This window comes from Eschrichtius robustus, chromosome 6 (assembly GCF_028021215.1).
Source record: "Eschrichtius robustus isolate mEscRob2 chromosome 6, mEscRob2.pri, whole genome shotgun sequence".
NCBI classification, from domain to species: Eukaryota; Metazoa; Chordata; class Mammalia; order Artiodactyla; family Eschrichtiidae; genus Eschrichtius; species Eschrichtius robustus.
Window position 1 is genome coordinate 91687399 of NC_090829.1, and position 21160 is coordinate 91708558.

Genomic DNA, 21160 nt, shown 5'->3' on the forward strand with positions numbered 1-21160 from the left:
ACAACCACAAATGTAGCAGCTTTAAACAGCACCCATTTATTAGCTCACCACTTTGTAGATCACAGTTCTGGTCATGGTATGACTGGGTTCTCCAATCTTACGAGGCTAAAATCAAGGTGTTAGCAGGCTGTGTTCTCATCAGGAGCTCAGGGTCTTGTTCCAAGCACACATGGTTTTGGCAGAATTCAATTCCTTGTGATTGTAGGACTGACGTCCCTGTTTCTCTGCTGGTTGTCTGTTGGGGGCTTCTCTTAGCTCCTAGAGGTTGCTCCCCTTCCTTGCCACACAGCCTCTTCCATATTTAAAGCCAGCTAAGGAGAATCCTACTCTTGTTGAATCCCTCTCACATGTTGAATTTCTTTCGCTAGAACAATCCCAAACCCTTTTAAGTTCTTATTTGGTCTGCCCCCTCTCCCTCAAGAATAATCACTCTTTCAAAGTCAACTGATTGGGGGCCTTAATTATATTTAGCAAAATCTCTTTGCCATATGAAATAATATAATCATAGGAATGAAATCCATCATATTCACAGTCCCATCCCTCCCTCCAGGGGAGGGAATTTAAAAAGGCTGCTTGCAGGGGGCAGGGTGTTTGGGGGCTACCTTAGAATTCTGGCTTTGATTAAATAACTGGAGACTATATCCTAGCCAAGTCAATACATAAAAAAAAAATTAAAAAAAAAAAACCATCACAGTCCTGAAGCATCAAGTAAAAATTTGGCTTGAATTTTAGTGTCAGAAATTTTATTGTGATCCTTCTCTGTGGAAACGTGTTCTCTGTGCATGGAGGTGTACCTTGTATATATTTGAAGGAGAGGCACACTTAATTGATTAGAGTGATTTCTTTCTTCTTCTTTCAGGTCATCCCATTTTTGTACACAACGATAAGAGAAATGAGGTCCTGGGTTTTTATAATGTTTAAACTTGGAAGCAGAATTTAAGCACTTATCCATAGACCACATCCTCTTAGTATCATTTCGTTGCCTTTCCACTAGTAAGTTTATTTTCCTGCGAGCCGCTCTAGCTGACCAGGAATTGGAGAATAATGGGCATAGTTGTCAGACGTAGCTTGGGTAGAATAAGAGTTTGAATGACTTTGGATCATCTTTCTTAATCCTGGGGTGGAAAAATATCTAATATTGTTCTTAGTCCATTTGAAGCTTAATTTATTTTCTCAGTGCCATAGAAACTCAGAACTGAAAGGGACCTTAGAGAAGTATCTTGTCTCCCTCTCCCCTTGGGAAACAAAGAGTTAGTCGTCTGACAGTACTAATTACTCTTAACAAATCAGTAGCTTAATGGGCATATACATAGTTTTATATAAAACATTGGGTTTTTCCCCAGCATCTCATTTGATACTCGAAGATCCAATTCAGTGATCCTCAGACTTTTCCCAAAACAAATTAGAGAGCGGTAACATGTTCATGTCAGTGAGAGAAGACAAATTACAGCAGGGTGATGCAGCAGTGATTTTAAATTGAGAGGCTCGTGGGCCACCCCACCCCTGCCCCACACACACACACACACACACACACACACATAAACACACACACACACACAGTTATTGGGGTAGAAGCTGAAAGGGGAGAGTATGTGACGTTTGGATAAACTCCAGGTAATTCTGATAAGCTCCAGTTAAGAATCACTTAGACAACAATATTTTTTGTTCTATAATCCCACCTTCTGTCTTTGAAATAGCTTTTATTATTATTTCTGCATAGAGGTATAGAGTCGGCTATTAGTCATCTAGTCTATCTGCCCATGTAATTCCTGAATTACTTCTATCACACCCCAGGTAGTTGGTCATTCAAAAAAATTTTTCTTTCAGGTAAAAATCATGCTTTCCTTTTAATTGACACCGTTTCCTCTCTCGGGTGCTACTTTGGTAATGATTAGGTCCCCACCTCTCAAGAACATTGCATCTGAACAGGCTGAGACAGAGCCAGTGTGAACACAGACCCCAAACCAGGGCTTTTGGAATAACAAGAACAGAAAAAAACAGGCTTTCTCTTCATTTACAAAGGGAGTCAGTCACTCAGAGGGTACAAAGCTCTGTTTTCCAAATGTAGAAAACCTGGAGCTCAATGCAAACTGGAAACCAAAATATATCAGAAATGAAGCATAGTGCTTCGTCAAATACTCAAGGTCTGATCATCCCGCCTCTTCTACAAGGAATGGCCCCGCTCCAGCATTTTTAAAGGAAGATGTCTTGTTTCTATTTCGCTTTCCAACTAGGTATAAAATCTACTAAAAGGGATACAAGGAATCAGAATAAATCAGCTCACTCACAAGAGACACTCCCAGATAATGATTTTTGGTTGCTGAGATTATTCAGCACGTTATTTCAAAGTGGCAAAATTCAGGACAATCTGAGAAGAGAATTCAAAAGTGGCAGCTACATTCGCTGATAGTTTATGTGAGACACACATACATACAACCCATTTTTCAGTGTCTTTGTCAAGGGGCCAAGACCCCTGATCAGCACGGTAAGTTATTTTGTACAGTACAGTGCACAGAAAACAGAGGGAGAGACACTTTCTTGGAGAGGTTCATCCTCTCTGAAGGAGGCTGGAGCCCAGCGCGCCCTGGGCCTTCATTAGCTGGACCCCCTCCTCTTTTTTGGTTGTGGTGGCCTCAGAGGCAGCCGTTTCCTCTAATCGATCTGCTGGCTTCTCCTCCTCCTCCTCCTCCTCCTCCTCCTCCTCCTCCTGGGGATAGAGGTCCGGGTACTTCTGCATGCACTCCTGCATGGCCTGGAACTGGTCTACACAGTCCGACCCCTTGACATCCTCTGTGCTGCAGTGGAAGCAGGAAAAGGCCGCCTTGAACAGTTCCCCACACGCGCCGCTGGCTACGCCCCCAAGGCACGGGCGGTTCCAGCTGATGTCTCCGTGGGGCAGGATCAGTCCGTGCTCCTCGTACGGATCATTGGGGTTGTCGGCCACCAGCGCCGCGTTGCTTGGAGTTTCATGGTCTTCTTTTGTCACAAATATGATTTGATCCTTCCCTTCCTACCGGCAGTAGGCCACGGTGCAGCCCGGCGCCCCGACCTCCGTCGATTGCGGCATTGGGGGGCGGCCTCTCGCTGCGACCTCTCCACTGCGGGGCGGGCGGCTTGGAGGCCCGCGCGGACCCGCCCCCTCCCATTCAAATGTTTACGTAAGCGCATGACAGAATGAGACTGTTACTGCCCAGAGGATTTTAGTCTATTATCAGGCAGTTCCAGTTCTTCCTGAAGTCAAGCTAAAACTTGCAACCCTGCAATTTCTCACTCACTAGGAGGTATGGTATTTCTCTTGCAAGTTTATTCTTCTCTAAGGTAAAACTCCCCAGCCCCTTCAGCCATTGCTCATGGTTTCAGCACCCCTATTCTAGTCACTTTCCTTTGGGACGGTTCCCTGTTATGTCTTTAAATTTGATGAGTAAAACCGAACTCAGGACTGCATTTGTGGGCCGTGTCCTCCCTTCCTGCTACTGCCTGATGGCTGCATTAACTTTCTGGTAGGTCCTGCTTCTCTATAATCCATTCCCTTCAAGGCTGCCAAAGAAGATTTTAAATAAATCAGGTCACTTTTCTTCCCTACTTGAAGGTTTCCGATCACTTTTCATTGCTTATAGAATAAAATCCAAACTTTCTTAACAAGCTGAGCAGACTTTTCCCACCTTAACAAATTAGAGAGAGGTAACAGGTAATTAGAGAGTTCTTAATCCCAGCAATCTCTTTCCGTCTCATCTTGTATCATTAGATTCTAGTTACACTGGCCATCATTCAGTTGCTCCAACTTGCTGTTCCTTTGGCATATCTTCTCCACTGTCCTCACGTGGCAGGCTCTTTCCAGTCCAAGGCTCAGAGCCAGTTCCTCTCCCCATGAGGCCTTACTACCCACAAGAGTCTGTTCTTCAGCCCCTCCCCCTCCTCAAGCCCATAGCCCCACCTGGCTTATTCACTGCTAGATCTCAGGTACCTAGAAGAGTACCCTACCCATGGTGGGCTTTTAATAAATGTTTGTGTAATAAGTGAAAAATGAGTGGTCAGACCAGGTCAAACACACTTCTTATTTTCACTGGTAGATTTCTATTAATGTATGCTAAGACTGTTGAAGATTGTTCTGTTGTGTAAGGAGGGAGGCCAGTGAAGAAAGAACATTTCATTGTCAACCCATCTTGAACACGAGATCAGATTCTGGCTGTATCTTGAAGGTAGCAACCACAGGATTTAGTGTCAGGCCAGAAGTGAGGTGTGAGAGAAGTCAAGGAGTCAAGGATGACTCCAAGGTTTTTAGCTTGAGCAACTGGAGAAATGGGGTCACCACTACTGAAATGGGGAAAACTGAGAGGGTAGGTTTGCTGAAGGAGTAGGGGGAGGAGTGTCAGGAGTCAGTTTGGGACATGAAGATTTAAGATACTTAAGACCCTTAATTCTCTAGGCCTCAGTTTCCTCAATGATAAGGAGGCATGTAATAGTTGTGAGGATTTGAGGAGTTAACGTACACAACTCAAAAAAAAATCATAAAGCAAGTAGAGAAAAATAGGTTAAGAATAGTAATTAGATCATTGAGCTTTTACCAAATCCCTTGGGCATTAGATATGAAAAACTAAAGATAATTCATGAAGGTTTTTCCTGGTAGGATTTTAGACTGAATTGAAATGGGTTTTCTTTGGTATAGGAAGATGCTCAGTAATTCAGTTGGAAATTAAGGTATTAATTCAGAGTATCTGAAAACATCTGTCTCTTAGTAGAGATCTGCAACCATGAGAGCATCCACCCCCCCACCCCAAAAAACTGTCTTTCATTCACTCACTATTTTTTTTTTTTAAATTAACTTATTTATTTATTTTATTTTTGGCTGTGTTGGGTCTTCGTTTCTGTGCGAGGGCTTCCTCCAGTTGCGGCAAGCGGGGGCCACTCTTCGTCGCGGTGCGCGGGCCTCTCACTATCGCGGCCTCTCTTGTTGCGGAGCACAGGCTCCAGACGCGCAGGCTCAGTAATTGTGGCTCACGGGCTTAGTTGCTCCGCGGCATGTGGGATCCTCCCAGACCAGGGCTCGAACCCGTGTCCCCTGCATTGGCAGGCAGATTCTTAACCACTGCGCCACCAGGGAAGCCCACTCACTATTTTTTTGACTATTGGAACCTTCAGCAACAAAGCAATTGAGTCTCTACTATGTGTAGCGCAAAATGCTAGATGATGGAAAGTTAATATCTGTGAGATAGAATTCTGTGGATTGTTGTGAACATTTACCAGAGCTTAACATTATAAGCTGACACAAGAAATGCATGGCTAGTATTACTGTGTGAAAGCCCACAAGTTTTCTTGCATGCTGATACAGAGGCAGAGCAGTGGAAGATTTGAAAATGTGCACAGCACATTCCCTCTTTACAGGCAAACTTTGAAATGCTTTCAGTGCATTTACTTGGCTTTGTTGTTAGAGAGGAAATTTCACAGGTAAAATTATCGTCTTAAGAGTTGATGAGATGCAATTAAACTTAATTTTTCAAAAGTTCTCAACAAATCTTTTTGAAGACTTAAAATCACAATTTCCTTTATATAGAACATATCATTTCATATTATCATTCTCTAGGTAACTTGTAAACCGCTTAATACCTAAAGCCCCTCATGTTACTTTAAATGTAAACAATCATCTGAAGCCTAATTATTCATAAATACGTCTTCTATTCCAGAGTAAGTTTGAGAAAAGCTAGGGCTCACATCTGTCTTGGTTTTAGTCAGAGTAAGGTGAAGGTACTCAGTTGTACAACTACCTCACTTTGATACCCTGAATAAGTCTTTACAGAAAGACTTCATTGTTGGTTTAAGGTAAATTCTTGGCATGTTACACCTACAGGTGTTCACTGTAGGAGCACATAATAATATTTGTAGTTAATGTTTACTGAGCACTTGGTAAGTGCCAAGATTTGTTTTAGGCCCTTTTCATGTATGAACTTCGTTAACAATCACAACAGTCCAGTTGTCCCAGTGTAACAATGAGGACACTGAAGAACAGAGAGGTGTTAAGACTTTGTCCAAGATCACAGAGATTGTAAGTTAGGGTTGGGTTTCAAAGCCAGGCGCTGTAGCTGCAGAACCTTGTTCTCAGCTCCTGTACCATATTACCTCCTTCCAGAAGTCATAGGTTAGGGAAAATGTGGTGAAAAGCACTTAACGAACTAGTTTCTTGTTTCATAAGTAAAATTTGCTGTATAGGCTAAATTATATGTATAATTTGTTACTTATTTTAAGGCCAAAGTTTTAATTAATTGTTTTTATTTTCCATCTCCACAATAAAATATATTGTTCACTAATCATGGCCAGGAGTTACAGTGATTATAGTAAATGTTAATTGTGATTTTTGTTTTCTCTTTTCCCAGTTTCATGGTTTTCTCCAAATGAAAATATCCTCACTGTTATTTTCCCAATTTTGGCTATACTTCTATTCTGGGGACAGTTTGGTGTTGTGAGTAAGTACTTATTTCTATTTTTCATTTATGTTTTAGTGGTTAAATTGTTATTTCTGGCAGGCAATGCTGGTGAATTATTTTATTTAACCAAATTGTATTAGCAAGCATGATAACGTGGTAAATAAGAATATACAGTCAATATTAATATTCTCCTTGAAGTCTATATTGTCCTTCATACTTTGCTTCATTTCACTTTTTTTTTTTTTTAAGGAACTCCTTTTTTTAATTTACTTATTTATTTATTTATTTATTTATTTATTTATTTATTTTTGGCTGTGTTGGGTCTTAGTTTCTGTGCGAGGGCTTTCTCTAGTCGCGGCAAGCGGGGGCCACTCTTCATCGCGGTGCGCGGGCCTCTCACTATCGCGGCCTTTCTTGTTGCGGAGCACAGGCTCCAGACGCGCAGGCTCAGTAGTTGTGGCTCACGGGCCTAGTTGCTCCGCGGCATGTGGGATCTTCCCAGACCAGGGCTCGAACCCGTGTCCCCTGCATTGGCAGGCAGATTCTCAACCACTGTGCCACCAGGGAAGCCCTCATTTCACTTTTAATTCCTAAGAAGGTTTTTTTTTTTTTTCCCTTAACTTCTTAAGAATGAACATTGGGAATCCTGATAATAACAATACCTTTGACTCAACTGGTTTTAATGTTTACATAGCATTTACACGTACAGTATTTTCTTTGGTAAAGATATGGTTACAGGGCTTCCCTGGTGGCGCAGTGGTTGAGAATCTGCCTGCCAATGCAGGGCACACGGGTTCAAGCCCTGGTCTGGGAAGATCCCACGTGCCGCGGAGCAACTAGGCCCGTGAGCCACAATTACTGAGCCTGCGCGTCTGGAGCCTGTGCTCCGCAACGAGAGGCCGCAATAATGAGAGGCCCGCGCACGGCGATGAAGAGTGGCCCCCGCTTGCCGCAACTAGAGAAAGCCCTCGCACAGAAACGAAGACCCAACACAGCCAAAAATAAATAAATAAATCCAAAATTAAAAATAATAATAATAATTTAAAAAAAAAAAAAAAGATATGGTTACAGCCTACACTGGTGTTGACAAGATAGGATGACGTAGAAGGAGTGATCAAGATGGCGGAGTAGGAAGCCCCTGAGCTTACCTGCTCCCACAGTACACCAAAGTTACAACTACTTATAGAGCAACTGTCTCTGAGAATGACCTAAAGACTAACAGAGAAGGTACTCTACAATTAAAGATATAAAGAGGAAACCACAACAAGATGAGTAGGAGGGGAAGAGGTGTGGTCTTGTCAGGACCCACACTTAAGGGTCCTTAAGTAGGAGGAAAATCAACAATGGAGATCCTCCCCGAGGACTTGAGGGGTCAAGCCCCACATCCAGCTCCCCATCCTGGGGGTCCTAAACCATGAATACAAGTGCCCAAAACGTCTGACTTTGAATACCTGTGGGACTTATGTTTGGGAGAGCCAGAGGGCTGTAGGGTACCAAGACTTTGCTCTTAAAGGGTGTGCGCAGAAACTTACTTGCTCCAAGTCCCAGCACAGAGGCAGCAGTTTGACAGGTGTCTGAGTCAGACCCACTTGCTTGTCTTGGAGAGCCTCACTGAGAGACAGGAGGCAGCTGGGGTTCCCCCCAGAAGTGAGATGCTAGTGGCAGCCATTTTTGTGATCTTGTTCTACCACTCTGACACCTGCACTGGTGGGCACCATATTGGAATCCTCCCTCTAGCATATTAGCTCTGGGGGCTGGCACAGCCTACCAGCAATCATGTGACTTGTAGCAGTTGCATGCTGACAGGTTGCACAGCCAACAGTGCTGGGGAGCCTATCCTGCCCACCGGTGTGCCCACAGGAGTTGACCTCACACACAATAAAAGGGCACAAACAGCCCTTTTATCCACATAGAGGATACCCCTGGAGCGTCTGGCTCTGGTAGCCATAGGGAAGCTGGCTGCTGGGCCCCATAGGACATCTACGTAAGGCCACTTTTCTAAGATTGGGAGATGTAATGGACCTACCTAATACATAGAAATAAACAGAGAATTAGGCAGTATGAGGAGACAGAGGAATATGTTTCAAATGAAAGAACAAGAGAAACTCTCAGAAAAAGAGCTAAATGAAACAGAGATAAGCAATCTACCTGATAAAGAGTTTAAGGTAATGATCATAAAGATGCTTACTGAACTCTGGAGAAGAGTGGATGAACACAGTGAGAACTTCAACAAAGAGTTAGAAAATAGAAAAAAGAATCCGTCAGAACTGAAGAATACAATAACTGAAGTGAAAAATACATTAGAGGGGATCAACAGTAGATTAGGTGATACAGAAGGACAGATCAGTGATCTGGAATACAGAGTACTAGAATTCACTCAAACTGAACAGAAAAAAAGAAAAAAAGAATTTTTAAAATGAGGATAGTTTGTACAGGTTTCTGGTAACTGACTGCACTGCTGAACTGAATGAATAAGCATTTTCAGAACTCTAATGAAAAACTGATGAACTCATAAAAGTGCTAACAAAAGATCAAGATGAAAAAAAAAAAAATTAATTACATGGGACTGAGTGAACTGATGAGGATGAGTATAATTTTTGTGACTTTCTGTCTGAATTTAAAAAAAAAAATCCCACAAGGACTCAGAGGCAAAGAATATACAAATCAATTTTCACTGCAAAGTAAAGGAGCTGTTACAGTGGAGGATTACTGGACTGACTGTCAGTATTATGACATAGTATGAGTGTGTTTCATGTTTGGTAATTGCAATCATTGTTGCTTTTGTTGTGGTCAAAAAAAAAAAAAAAAAGAGGATAGTTTGAGGGACTTTTGAGACAACATCATGCATACTAACGTTCACATTATAGGGGTCCCAGAAGGAGGAGAGAGAGAGAAAGGGGCAGAAAATGTATTTGAAGAAATAATGGCTAAAACTTCCATGATCTGGGGGATGAAAGAGATATTCAGGTCCGGGAAGCATAGAGAGTCCCAAGAAAGATGAACCCAAAGAGATCCACACCAAGACATATCATGATTAAAATGACAAAAGTTAAAGATAAGAGATAGTTTTAAAGGCAGCAAAAGCAAAGCAACACTAGTCACAATCGTGGGAATTCCCATAATGTTATCAGCCAGTTTTTCAGCAGGAATTTTACAGGCCAGAAGGGAATGACATGCTGTATTTAAAATGCTGAAAGGAAAAATCTTACCACCAAAAATATTCTACCTGGCAAGGTTGTCATTCAGAAATGAAGGAGAGAGAAAGAATTTCCCAGACAAGCAAAAACTAAGAGTTCATCACCACCTTACAAGCTGGTTCATAAACCAGCCTTACAATAAATGTTAAAGGGTCTTCTTTAAGTGGAGAAGACAAGGTCATAACTAGAGATAAGAAAGTATATGAAAGGAAAACTCTCACTGCTAAGGCAAATATATAGTAAAGGCAGTGGATTGTCACTTAAAAAGTGAATGTTAAATGATAAAAGTTGTAAAATCAAGTATAACTACAGTAAGTGTTATTTGTGTATACAAAATAGAAAGATGTAAATATGACATCAAAAACATAAAACATGGTTGGGGGGAGTAAAAATGTAGTTTTCAGAATGTGTTTGAACTTAAGTGACTATCAGCTTAAAGCAATCTGCTGTGTATATAGGTTCATGTATATAAACCTCATGGTAACCACAAACCAAAAACCTATAAAAGCTACACAAAAAGTAAAGGGGGAGGAACTGAAACACAAAGCTAAAGAAAATCATCAAACCACGAGGGAAGAAACTAAAAGACGAAAGGAACAGACAAGAACTACAAAAACAACCAGAAAACAATTAACAAAATGACAATAAATGTGCATACCTATCAATAACCACTTTCAATATAAATGGACTAAATGCTCCAATCAAAAGACACAGGGTGGCTGAATGGACACAAGAACAAGACGCATCTACATGCTGCCTACAAAAGATTCACTTCAAACCTAAAGACATACATGCACTGAAAGTGAGAGGATGGAAAAGTATGTTCCTTACAAATGGAAACAAAAAGAAAGCTGAGGTAGCAGTTCTCATATCAAGGAAAATAGACTTTAAAACAAAGACTTTAAGAGAAGACAAAAAAAAAAAAAAAGGTGTTACGTAAGGATAAAGGGACCAATCCAAGAAGAGAATATAACATTCATAAGTATTTATGCACTCAACAAAGGAGCACCTAAATATATAAAGCAAGTAGTATAGGAAAATTGACAGTAATATAATAGCTGGGGACTTTGATACTCCACTTACATCAGTGGATAGATCATCTACACAGAAAATTAATAAGAAAATATTGGCCTTAAATGACACATCAGACTTGATGGAATTAATAGACATATATAGAACATTCCATTCAAAACCAACATAATACATACTCTTTTCAAGTGCACGTGAAATACTCTCCAAGATAGATCACATGCTAAGCCACAAAACCAGTCTCAGTAAATTTAAAAAGATTGAAATCATATCAAGCATCTTTTCCTATCACAAAAGTATTAAACTAGAAATCAGTTACAAGAAGAAAAATGGAAAAAACCCAAACAAGTGGAGGCTAAACAACATGCTACTAAACAACCATTGGGTCACTGAAGAAATAAAAGAGGAAATTAAAAAATACCTGGGACAAATGAAAATGGAAACACAATGATCCAAAATCTTTGCATTGCAGCAAAAGCAGTTCTAAGAGGGAAGTTTATGGTGATATAGGCCTACATCAAGAAATAAGAAAAATCTCAAATAAACAATATAACCTTATACCTAAAGGAACTAGAAAAGAGGAACCATCAAAGCCCAAAAGTAGTAGAAAGAAGGAAATAGTAAAGATCAGAGCAAAAATAAATGAATAAAAGGACTTAAGAAAAAAACAGTAAAAAAAGATCAGTGAAACTAAGAGCTGGCTTTTTGAAAAGATAAAATTTATGAACCTTTAAGCCAGACTCTTCAAGAAAAAAAGAGAAAGGGCCCAAATAAATAGAATAAGAAATGAAAGAGAAGTTACAATTGACACCACAAAAATACAAAGGATCATAAGAGATTATTACTAACAGTTATACACCAGCAAATTAGACAACCTTAGAAGTGATACATAAATTCTTAAAAACACTCAATCTTCCAAGACTGAATCAGGAAGAGAGAGAAAATCTGAGCAGTCCAGTTACTGGAAGTGAAGTTGAATTAGTAATCAAAAAACTCTGAACAGACAAAAGTCTGGGAGCAGATAGTTTCACAGGTAAATCTACTAAACATTTAAAGAAGAGTTATTACCTATCCTTCTCAAGCTATTCCAAAAAAATAGAAGGAGGAATACCCTCAAATTTGTTCTGTGAGGCCAGATTTACTCTGATACTAAAACCAGTCAAAGACACTAGAAAAAAAAAAAAAAATACAGGACAATATCCCTGATGAACATAGATGTAAAAATCCTTGACAAAATACCAGCAAAATGAATTCAGCAGTACATGAAAAGGATCATAGGCCACAATCACCTGGGATTTATCCCAGGAACGCAAGGATGGTTCAATATCCACAAATTAATTTAACATGATACACCACATTAGCAAGACAAAAGAAAAATATCATTTGATTATCTCAATTGATACAGAAAGAGCAGTTGACAAAATCCAACATCCATTTAGGATAAACACTCAACAAAGTGGGTGTACCCAAGATAATAAAGGCCACATATAACAAACCCACAGCTAACATCATATTCAATGGAGAAAAACTGAAGGCTTTTCCTCTAAGGTCAGAAACAAGACAGGATGCCCACTCTCACCACTTTTATTCAACATTGTATAGGAAGTCCTAGCCACAGCAATCAGACAAGAAAAGAGATAAAAAGGCATCCAAATTGGAAAGGAAAAAGTAAAACTGTCATATTTACATATAACATGATGCTAAATATAGAAAAGCCTAAAGACTCCATGGAAAAAATGTTAGAACTGGTAAATGAATTCGGTAAGTGGTAGCATACAAAATCAATATACAGAAATCTGTTGTATATCTATATATTAAGAATGAACTATCAGAAAGAGAAATTAAGAAAGCAATCCCATTTACAATTGCATCAAAAAAGAATAAATTTAACCAAGGAGGTGAAAGACCTATACTCTGAAAACTATAAGACACTGATGAAAGAAATTGAAGACAACACAGACAAATGGAAAGATATTCTGTGCTCATAGATTGAAAGAATTAATATCGTTAAAATGTCCATACTACCCAAAGCAATCTACAGATTTAATGAATCCCTATCAAAATACCAATGGCATTTTTTAAAGAACTGGAACACATAATCCTAAAATTTTCATGGAAACACAAAAGACCCTGTATAAGCAATCTTAAGAAAGAAGAACAAAGCTGCAGGTTATCACTCTCTTTGATTTCAAACTCTACCACAAAGCTTTAGTAATCAAAACTGTATGTTACTGGCACAAAAACAGACACACAGATCAATGGAACAGAATAGAGAGCCCAGAAAGAAACCCACACACTTATGGTCAACTAATTTACAATAAAGGAGTCAAGACTATACAGTGGGGGAAAGACAGTCTCTCTTCAATAAATGGTGTTGGTAAAACTGGACAGGTATATGGAAAAGAATGAAACTGGACTACTTTCAGTAGTCTAAACTTTTAAACTTCATTTATTTATTTATTTGTTTGTTTGTTTGTTTATTGGCTGTGTTGGGTCTTCGTTGCTGCGTGCAGGCTTTCTCTAGTTGCGGTGAGTGGGGGCTGCTCTTTGTTGCAGTGCACAGGCTTCTCATTGCGGTGGCTTCTCTTGTTGTGGAGCACGGGCTCTAGGTGCACAGGCTTCAGTAGTTGTGGCACATGGGCTCAATAGTTGTGGCTCACGGGCTCTAAAGCACAGGCTCAGTAGTTGTGGCGCACAGGCTTAGTTGCTCCTCGGCACGTGGGATCTTCCCGGACCAGGGCTCAAACCCGTGTCCCCTGCATTGGCAGGCAGATTCTTAACCACAGTGCCAGGGAAGTCCCAAAACTTTTAAACTTTTAAAATGTAAGATTTATTTCTCATCTCCCTATAGCACACTGAAATAGTCATTGAAGGCCAGTAAACATTTATATAAGGCAAGGAGTAATTAATGGCTGATTTCATTTATTTATTTTATTCACTAGTGCAACCTTTATAAAATGAAAGCTAGTGAAATATTGTAATGGATTGACCTATTATATGTTTCATGAATTTTACTCAGAAGTTTAAGTCATGTGTATCTAAAGTGATACATAAAAAATGGAAGGGAGATGACTGATTATGTATTCTAAGGACTCTTTTCAATGTATGGCACTCTGGAAATGCTTTGTGATTTCAAATCTGTTCTCAACTTTTGTCTAAAAGGGCAAAAAAGAGGAAGAAAGGGCTAAGGGAGACAACTGTCAAGATATTTCACAACTCTTACTTTCAAAACAGTGTCTAAAATTCTTGTGGAAATTTTCTTAGAATTTCAGTAAGTCTTTTATATCAAGAAAAAGACTGGTATAGCACCAAGACCTCATCTACTGATGTTAAGGAAAGCCTTTAACCCTATTGGCAGACTCAGGCCTTAAGGCCTATGTCGTATGATTTAAATAGGCAATAGCCTTTTTCTAAGATCATGAAATCATTTCACTGAAGTGTGATTTGTTGCATTTGGATTGATTGAACTGTGCTGATCATGACCTTACCATTAGTAACATATTATTTTTAGTGGACTGACCCAAGAGTGTATTTACTATCAGCTATATTCTTACAAAATAAGCTTTACCATTGTTTTTCTGACTTAAAAAAGTAATACATATCACTTTAGGATACCTATACAACATAGGAAGTCTAGAGAAAAAACGAAAATCATCTAGAGTCTCACAGCCTGGAAATAAACTATTGAGGTATTCTAGTGAATTTTCTGCTCCCCTTTCTGTCTTTTTTCTTGAAAAAGGAAAAACCATAAATGGACTCATATAGCTTACATACTTGTAAATGCTGATTTGCCTCCCGTATTTTCAGAAATCTTTTTGTAGTTGCCTGTGCTCTACTTTTATGGATGTACTATAATTTACTTAACTCTCATCCTGATGGATATTAAGGATATTTCCAAGTTTTCTTGATACTATGAAAGTATCTAGTGTTACATACCTTTAGTACATACTAAAGGTATGTAACACTAGAAATGGCAGAGAAGGTATTTTAAGGCTCATGATACATATTGCCAACATGTTTTCCAGCACCATTGTATCAGTTACTACTGCAGGTGAGAATACCTGTCTTTCACCTCACAAGCGTGACATCATTATAATTCTAAAATCTTTGGTAATTTGATGGTTAAAAAAACATCATCTTAATTTTCATTTTTGTGTTAGTAAGGGTAAATGTTCTCTTTTATATTTATTCTATTGGTCATATTTTTTGGGGGGCCGTGCCTTGTGGGATCTTCGTTCCCTGACCTGGGATCAAACCCGTGCCCCCTGCAGTGGAAGCACGGAGTCCTAAACACTGGACAGCAGGGAATTCCCTTCTATTGATCATATTTTAAGGAATGTGATCATAAACCTAAAAAAATATTTTAGTGGCAATTTTTTTTTTGTAAGTAATTTTTTTAACCTCTTTATTGGAGTATAATTGCTTTACAATGGTGTGATAGTTTCTGCTGTATAACAAAGTGAATCAGCTATACCTAAACATATATCCCCTTATCCCCTCCCTCTTGCATCTCCCTCCCATCCTCCCTATCCCACCCCTCTAGGTGGTCACAAAGCACAGAGCTGATCTCCCTGTGCTATGCGGCTGCTTCCCACTAGCCATCTATTTTACATTTGGTAGTGTATATATGTCCACATAGTGGCAATTTTTTAATTAGGCTCATCTTAGAACAAGTAAATGTAGTGTGTGTGTGTGTGTGTGTGTGTGTGTGTGTGTAGGAGGTACCTATATACTTGAGTAAATGTTGAGTGTGTGTGTGTGTGTGTGTGTGTGTGTGTAGGAGGTACCTATATACTTGATTCACCCAGCCTGTGCTCACATTTAAAGGTGTTTTTGATAATAGTACCTAAATATTTGTAGAGCTCTTGCTTTGTGTGATAGGCACTATGCAAAGTACTCTACATCTGAAATCACATTTACTTCTTTCAGGAACTCTATGGGGATAGATACTGTTGTTATCATTCCCATTTTATAGACAAGAAGCAGAGGCACAGATTGGTGAGGCAATTTGCCCACCATCCCCCAACTGTTTCTTGGTAGTACTGGGATTTGAAACAGTGCTATTTACCACTACATTATAGTGCCTCCCTGTCTTGAAATTATTTCGAATGTGTTTTTTTTTTTCTTTTCCCAAGAAGGGTGAACCTATATCTGGATATACACACTGAGTAAAAGAAACTGTTATTTATAGAGTAGAATGTGGACCCACTTTATTTATTCAATAAATGTCTTTTGACAGGGTACCTACTGATTACTAGGCCCTGGGTGGCATGCTAGAGATGTAGAAGTGAAATGTAAATTGCCCCTGGCTTTGTAGCACTGCTCTGTGCCTTCTGTCACATCTTCAGGAGAGACATGAATCTAAATCTACTTCTCCCTTGGTACTCTTTGTAGGAGGCCTCCTGTTTATGGCCTGGGGATTCCACCAACAGGAAAGCCCCCTTTTTCCCCGCTTGCTGCTTGGTTTTGCATTTTTTAGAGTGCAGAATATTACACGCTCTAAAGTATTAATAGTAACTCAGACCCATGACTTTCTAAATTTCTAGTTCCTTTTAACTTTTTCTGTACTTGACCACAGGGGTTTTCTCTCTGGTTTTTCTAGCTCTGAGCGTCGTTCTTTTTGGTGATCCAAGATAAAACCTAAACCTTCTGTCAGCTAAACATCCAGTAAAGACAGCAGATTATGCTTTCACTTTTAGGAGAAAGAGTTTCTTTATACCAGAACTGTATCTTGAACTGTATCTCAGGATGCCATCGATCCTACTGAGAAAGAAGCCTTGAGAAGACTTCTAAACTCTGGAAGCCAAGCCAAGGGCTCCCAAATGTGGTGAGCCTTAGACCACATTTTGAAGACAAAGGTCTCTCACAGGAAAATGTTCCTAAATACCTCTGCCTTTAGCTTTAACTTACAAGCTTTTAAGCAGAATCTTATGCTTAGCAAACAGCTCAGAGAATCCTAGAATCAAACACTGAGCCTTAACCAAAGTAACAATTTTCTTAATAGTACTGCATTTCAGGTATTTTGTTTTTGTTCTGTAAACTGTACCAACTCAGTTTTCCACTGCACTGACAGTTATATGTTCCTGGCTGATTTTCAGGGTTATCCTTCCTTACTCTTTGACAATATAACAGGTATTTTCTATCATTTAGATGTTTGATGAATGATTTCAATTGCTGCCCATCAAGACCTGTAGTTTTTATAGGATTAAGTTTCAACTCCATATCAAGAACTGGATAACATCGGGGAAGGGGAAGGGTAAGCTGGGACGAAGTGAGAGAGTGGCATGGACATATATACACTACCAAACATAAGATTGATAGCTAGTGGGAAGCAGCTGCATAGCACAGGGAGATCAGCTCGGTGCTTTGAGACCACCTAGAGGGGCGGAATAGGGAGGATGGGAGGGAGACGCAAGAGGGAGGGGATATATGTATACATATAACTGATTCACTTTGTTATACAGCAGAAACTAACACAACATTGTAAAGCAATTATACTCCAATAAAGATGTTAAAAAAAAAAACTGGATAACATGTTGAAATTCTTTGAGATAGGAGTATCTATTCTTATTTTTTCTTCTTTAGAACTGTTGTATTATTCAGTGAATCCCCGCTTTACACAGAACTGCGGGACTATAAACATGACCGTATAAGCTGAAACTCTGCAAAGCAATCTAATAATAAATGCCAAAATTTACTATAGTTCCGTGACCTTTAAATTTTTTGTCGAAACATTAAAACCTCTCTTACTGTCAGTAATAAATGTATTAGGAAATGAAAAAAATAGTAAAACTATTATTTAGTACCTGATAAATTAAAACATAAAAAACATTGAGAATTGAAGAATTTTATCAAGAGTAGTTTGAAAAATGCTTGCCTCTTCTTCTCATATAACTGAATACAGAGCAAGCATCTTGTCTATGCCCTGGTGAATTGTCATACTCCTTTCTAAGATCGAATCAGCTTCCATCACTTTTAATGTCATGAACTGTCCATCTCAAAGAATTCCTTTCATGTGAAGTTTTTCTGCCAGAGTCACGTCCTCTGGGACATCTTCATTCTTTGTCACAGCCGCCTCATTGTCCTCATGTATGCCAATAAGTTCACTCTTACTAAGTTCTTCTGGCTGCATATCTAGACTCTCTTTGAATGGCAGTAGTGTTGACATTCCACAGTCAGCTATTCTGTAACTCCAGTTACCTTCTTTTCGAATTTCGCTTCCAGCATTATCACATCTCGTTTCTTTGCTCCCTCACCTTTATTGCCCAGTGTCCTCTTTTGATTATCCATTGTAAAATGTTGCAGTGGCTTATAACTGGGAGACAGGAAGGAGGTAACACAACATATGCTTTGCTGTCTGTGTGTGAATTGAATGACAGACGTGCAGTGACCAGTCACCAGCAGTCTTCGAAAAGGGTAACATGATTGGTCACTGATCATGATGCACATCTGTTACTTATGTAGTGATTTGTGAATTGAAGAGATATCAGAGAAGTTTACACTTTACGCAGTTACTCAGTTAATATATTGTGGTAGCTGAAATTTGAACTCTGGTTTGGGGGGACTTGTGTTATTTAACTAAATGATGGTAACTGAAATTCATGCATGTCGGAACCGAGCAAGGAGAGGACAGCTGTAATTTATTTCAAATTTGTGCATTCTAGGCATCTTTCATTTCGTTTGCTAACTTTCTAGTCCCCACTCAAGATTATTCCTTCCACAAGGATTTTGGTTACTGCTCAGGGGTCTCTATAGCAATTGGTTAGGGGTCTCTATAGAAATCATTGTTGGAAAATTCAAGGAAAAAAATTCTCCATCACAACAGCCTGAGATCCTACTAAGTCCTTGAGTGCAATCTTGAGGACTAGCTTAATATTGAAAGTGATTAGGCCACGAAAGCACATTTAAAAGAAGTAATGGAACATGATTTCTTTGTAGATTAGAAAAATCATTCTGACCGAAGTAAAGACATATATTAACTGCACCAGGAAATTTCTATCCACAAAGGTAAAATATCATCATGATAGATATTATTACAAAGAATTCTATTAAATAATCTTGGACTCCCATTGCTTTCCCTTGGTCCTGTCCACATAATTATCAAATTCTGTTATTAAATCGTGTTTTTATACACTGATTTTATTGTGGAAGGAACTGAACAAAACTATAGCTTAGCAATATACTCTTTTGTAGAAATACAGTTGCTATTCCTTTGACCCTTTCCAAATTCAAACGTCCCAACTTCCTGCATATATTCTGAAGGTGTGGCACCATCCACAAGACCAGGGATGTTTGGAACCAAGGAAAGGAAGGTAGTGTGTTAGACATCCTCTTCTTCTATCTTTTATATTCAAAGTACTTCAAAGCCCAGGCTTCATAAAGCTTGGGCTCTTTTATTTCTGGGTCCTGTAGACTGGGAATGTGATTTCTAGTCAGTCTTCATTTTGGCAAAATTGTTTCATCGAAACAAGTTGGATAGTGTATGGAGTTCATTATAAAATTATTTTACTCGCCTTCTGGCAAGTTATCAGTTTATTATTGGCATTAATATTCATTTTTATCCAGCACCAGTTTCACAAAGCCTTCATTGTTTTTTTAATGTGTGTTAAATATTTTTAAAATAGTAATTTTAATTTAATTTAATAAAAAATTTGAAATTGTAATTTTATTTTAAAACTTATGAGTTGTGCTTTATCCTGCATTGGAGGCAATATTGATGTGCAGCTCAACAGAAACCAAAAACATTCTAAAATTACTTTCCGAGAGTTATCAGAAAATAGCCTGTAATAATAAAATCAAACGTGTCTCCCTTTATGATTTTTTCCTTACTTGATGTGCATTTTACCTCACTGTTTAACCTTCCTGTTTGCCACTAACTCACTAATCACTTGCTAAGGGATCATTTAAATGTCATGCATTATAACAGACATTGAGTTCATGGATTTTAGGGTTTTGTTAGGTGGACTTCAGCCTGTGTGGATCTATGTGGGCTTATTGAATACCATCTTTGGGTGTCATGAAAACTAAGATGATAGTTTTATTTGATCTCCAAGTCGAGCCTGGTAATTTCACTAGACTTCTTCTACCACAGCCTGCATTCTGTCTCCTATGTGCTTTATGTCAGTGACAAGGAGACAAGAAAGCCTTAATGGAGTATCTATTCATAGTATTAGCCACATTTCTTCGGGTGGCTAGAGGGACATGTCATTTCTCTGTTTGCATGAATTTGAAAGATTAAATACATAATAGGGCTTTCTTAGGCTAGGGTAGACCCACACCTTTTATTTAACTGGAGGAGAAGATCTGGGAGTAACACTTCCCGTGACACATTCCCCACCAACACACACACTCATTCACATATTAGAATGTCAGGAGCACTGAGGCAGAAGTACTTGTCTTTGTTCACTGTCAGCACTTAGAATAGTGATTGTCACATAGTAGGTGCTCGATCAACTGTTATTGAATAAAGTAACCTCTACTCCTACCTCAATTTGGTTGATATGACTTGGGCTAATAAACGGGCCCAGTACATGATAGGCACACAGTAAATATTTATAGAGCAAATGAATGAACAACCTATCTCATCTCTGAGAAGTAGCTGGCTAGATTTCATTACTTTATAGACGGTATGAAAGGGAAACTCTTAGAATTCCTAATTTGTTGAAAAAACTTGACATTGTCTCCCCATATATTTGGTATTCCCGTGTCAGGCAGCACTAAGTTTATAAGTATCTGTTAAAACCGTAAGTACCAACCACACCCAATGTTGGTAAGAATGTGGAGCAACAGGAACTCTCATACACTGCTGGCGGGAATGCAAAATGGTACAGCCACTTTGGAATACAGTTTGGTGGTTTCATGTAAAACTAAATGTACTCTTTCCGTATGATCCAGTAATCGTGCTCCTTGGTATTTACCCAAATGGAGTTGAAAACTTAAGCCCACACAGAAACCTACACATGGATGTTTATAGCTGCTTTCTTCATCATTGCCAAAACTTGGAAGCAACCAAGATATTCTTCAGTAGGATAATGGATACACTGTGTGGTACATCCCGACAATGGAATATTATTCATCACTGAAAACAAATGAGCTGTCAATCATGAAAAGACATGGAGGAACCTTAAATACATATTCCTAAGTAAAAGAAGCCAATCTGAAAAGGCTACATACTATATGATTCCATCTATAAAACATTATGGAAAAGGCAAAACTATGCAGACAATTAAAAGGTCAGTGGTTGCTAGGAGTGGGTGGTGGGGAGGAGAGATGCACAGGCAGAGCACAAAGGGTTTTTAGGCAGTGAAGATACTCTGTATAATATATAGTATTGCATATATGGCATTATAAATTTGTCCAAACCCATAGAATGTACAGCACCAAGAGTGAACGCTAATGTAAACTACGGACTTTGGGTGATTATGATGGGTCAATGCAGGTTCATCCTTAGTAAAAAAAAAAAAAGTATCATTCTTCTGAGTGACGTTGATAATTAGGAAGGCTATGCATATGTGG

General features: G+C 39.0%; 1 protein-coding gene and 1 pseudogene across 2 annotated transcripts in view; one reads left to right on the plus strand and one right to left on the minus strand.

Moving 5' to 3' along the window:
* CD47 (CD47 molecule) overlaps positions 1-21160 on the plus strand; it is a 56321-nt gene that overhangs the window by 16737 nt on the left and 18424 nt on the right. For both annotated transcript variants that reach the window (XM_068546786.1, XM_068546787.1), the window contains exon 3: positions 6369-6458. In XM_068546786.1, the coding sequence (XP_068402887.1) occupies positions 6369-6458 (90 nt within the window). The remainder of the gene's footprint in view (positions 1-6368; positions 6459-21160) is intronic.
* LOC137766665 (mitochondrial intermembrane space import and assembly protein 40 pseudogene) lies at positions 2549-3067 on the minus strand (annotated as a pseudogene).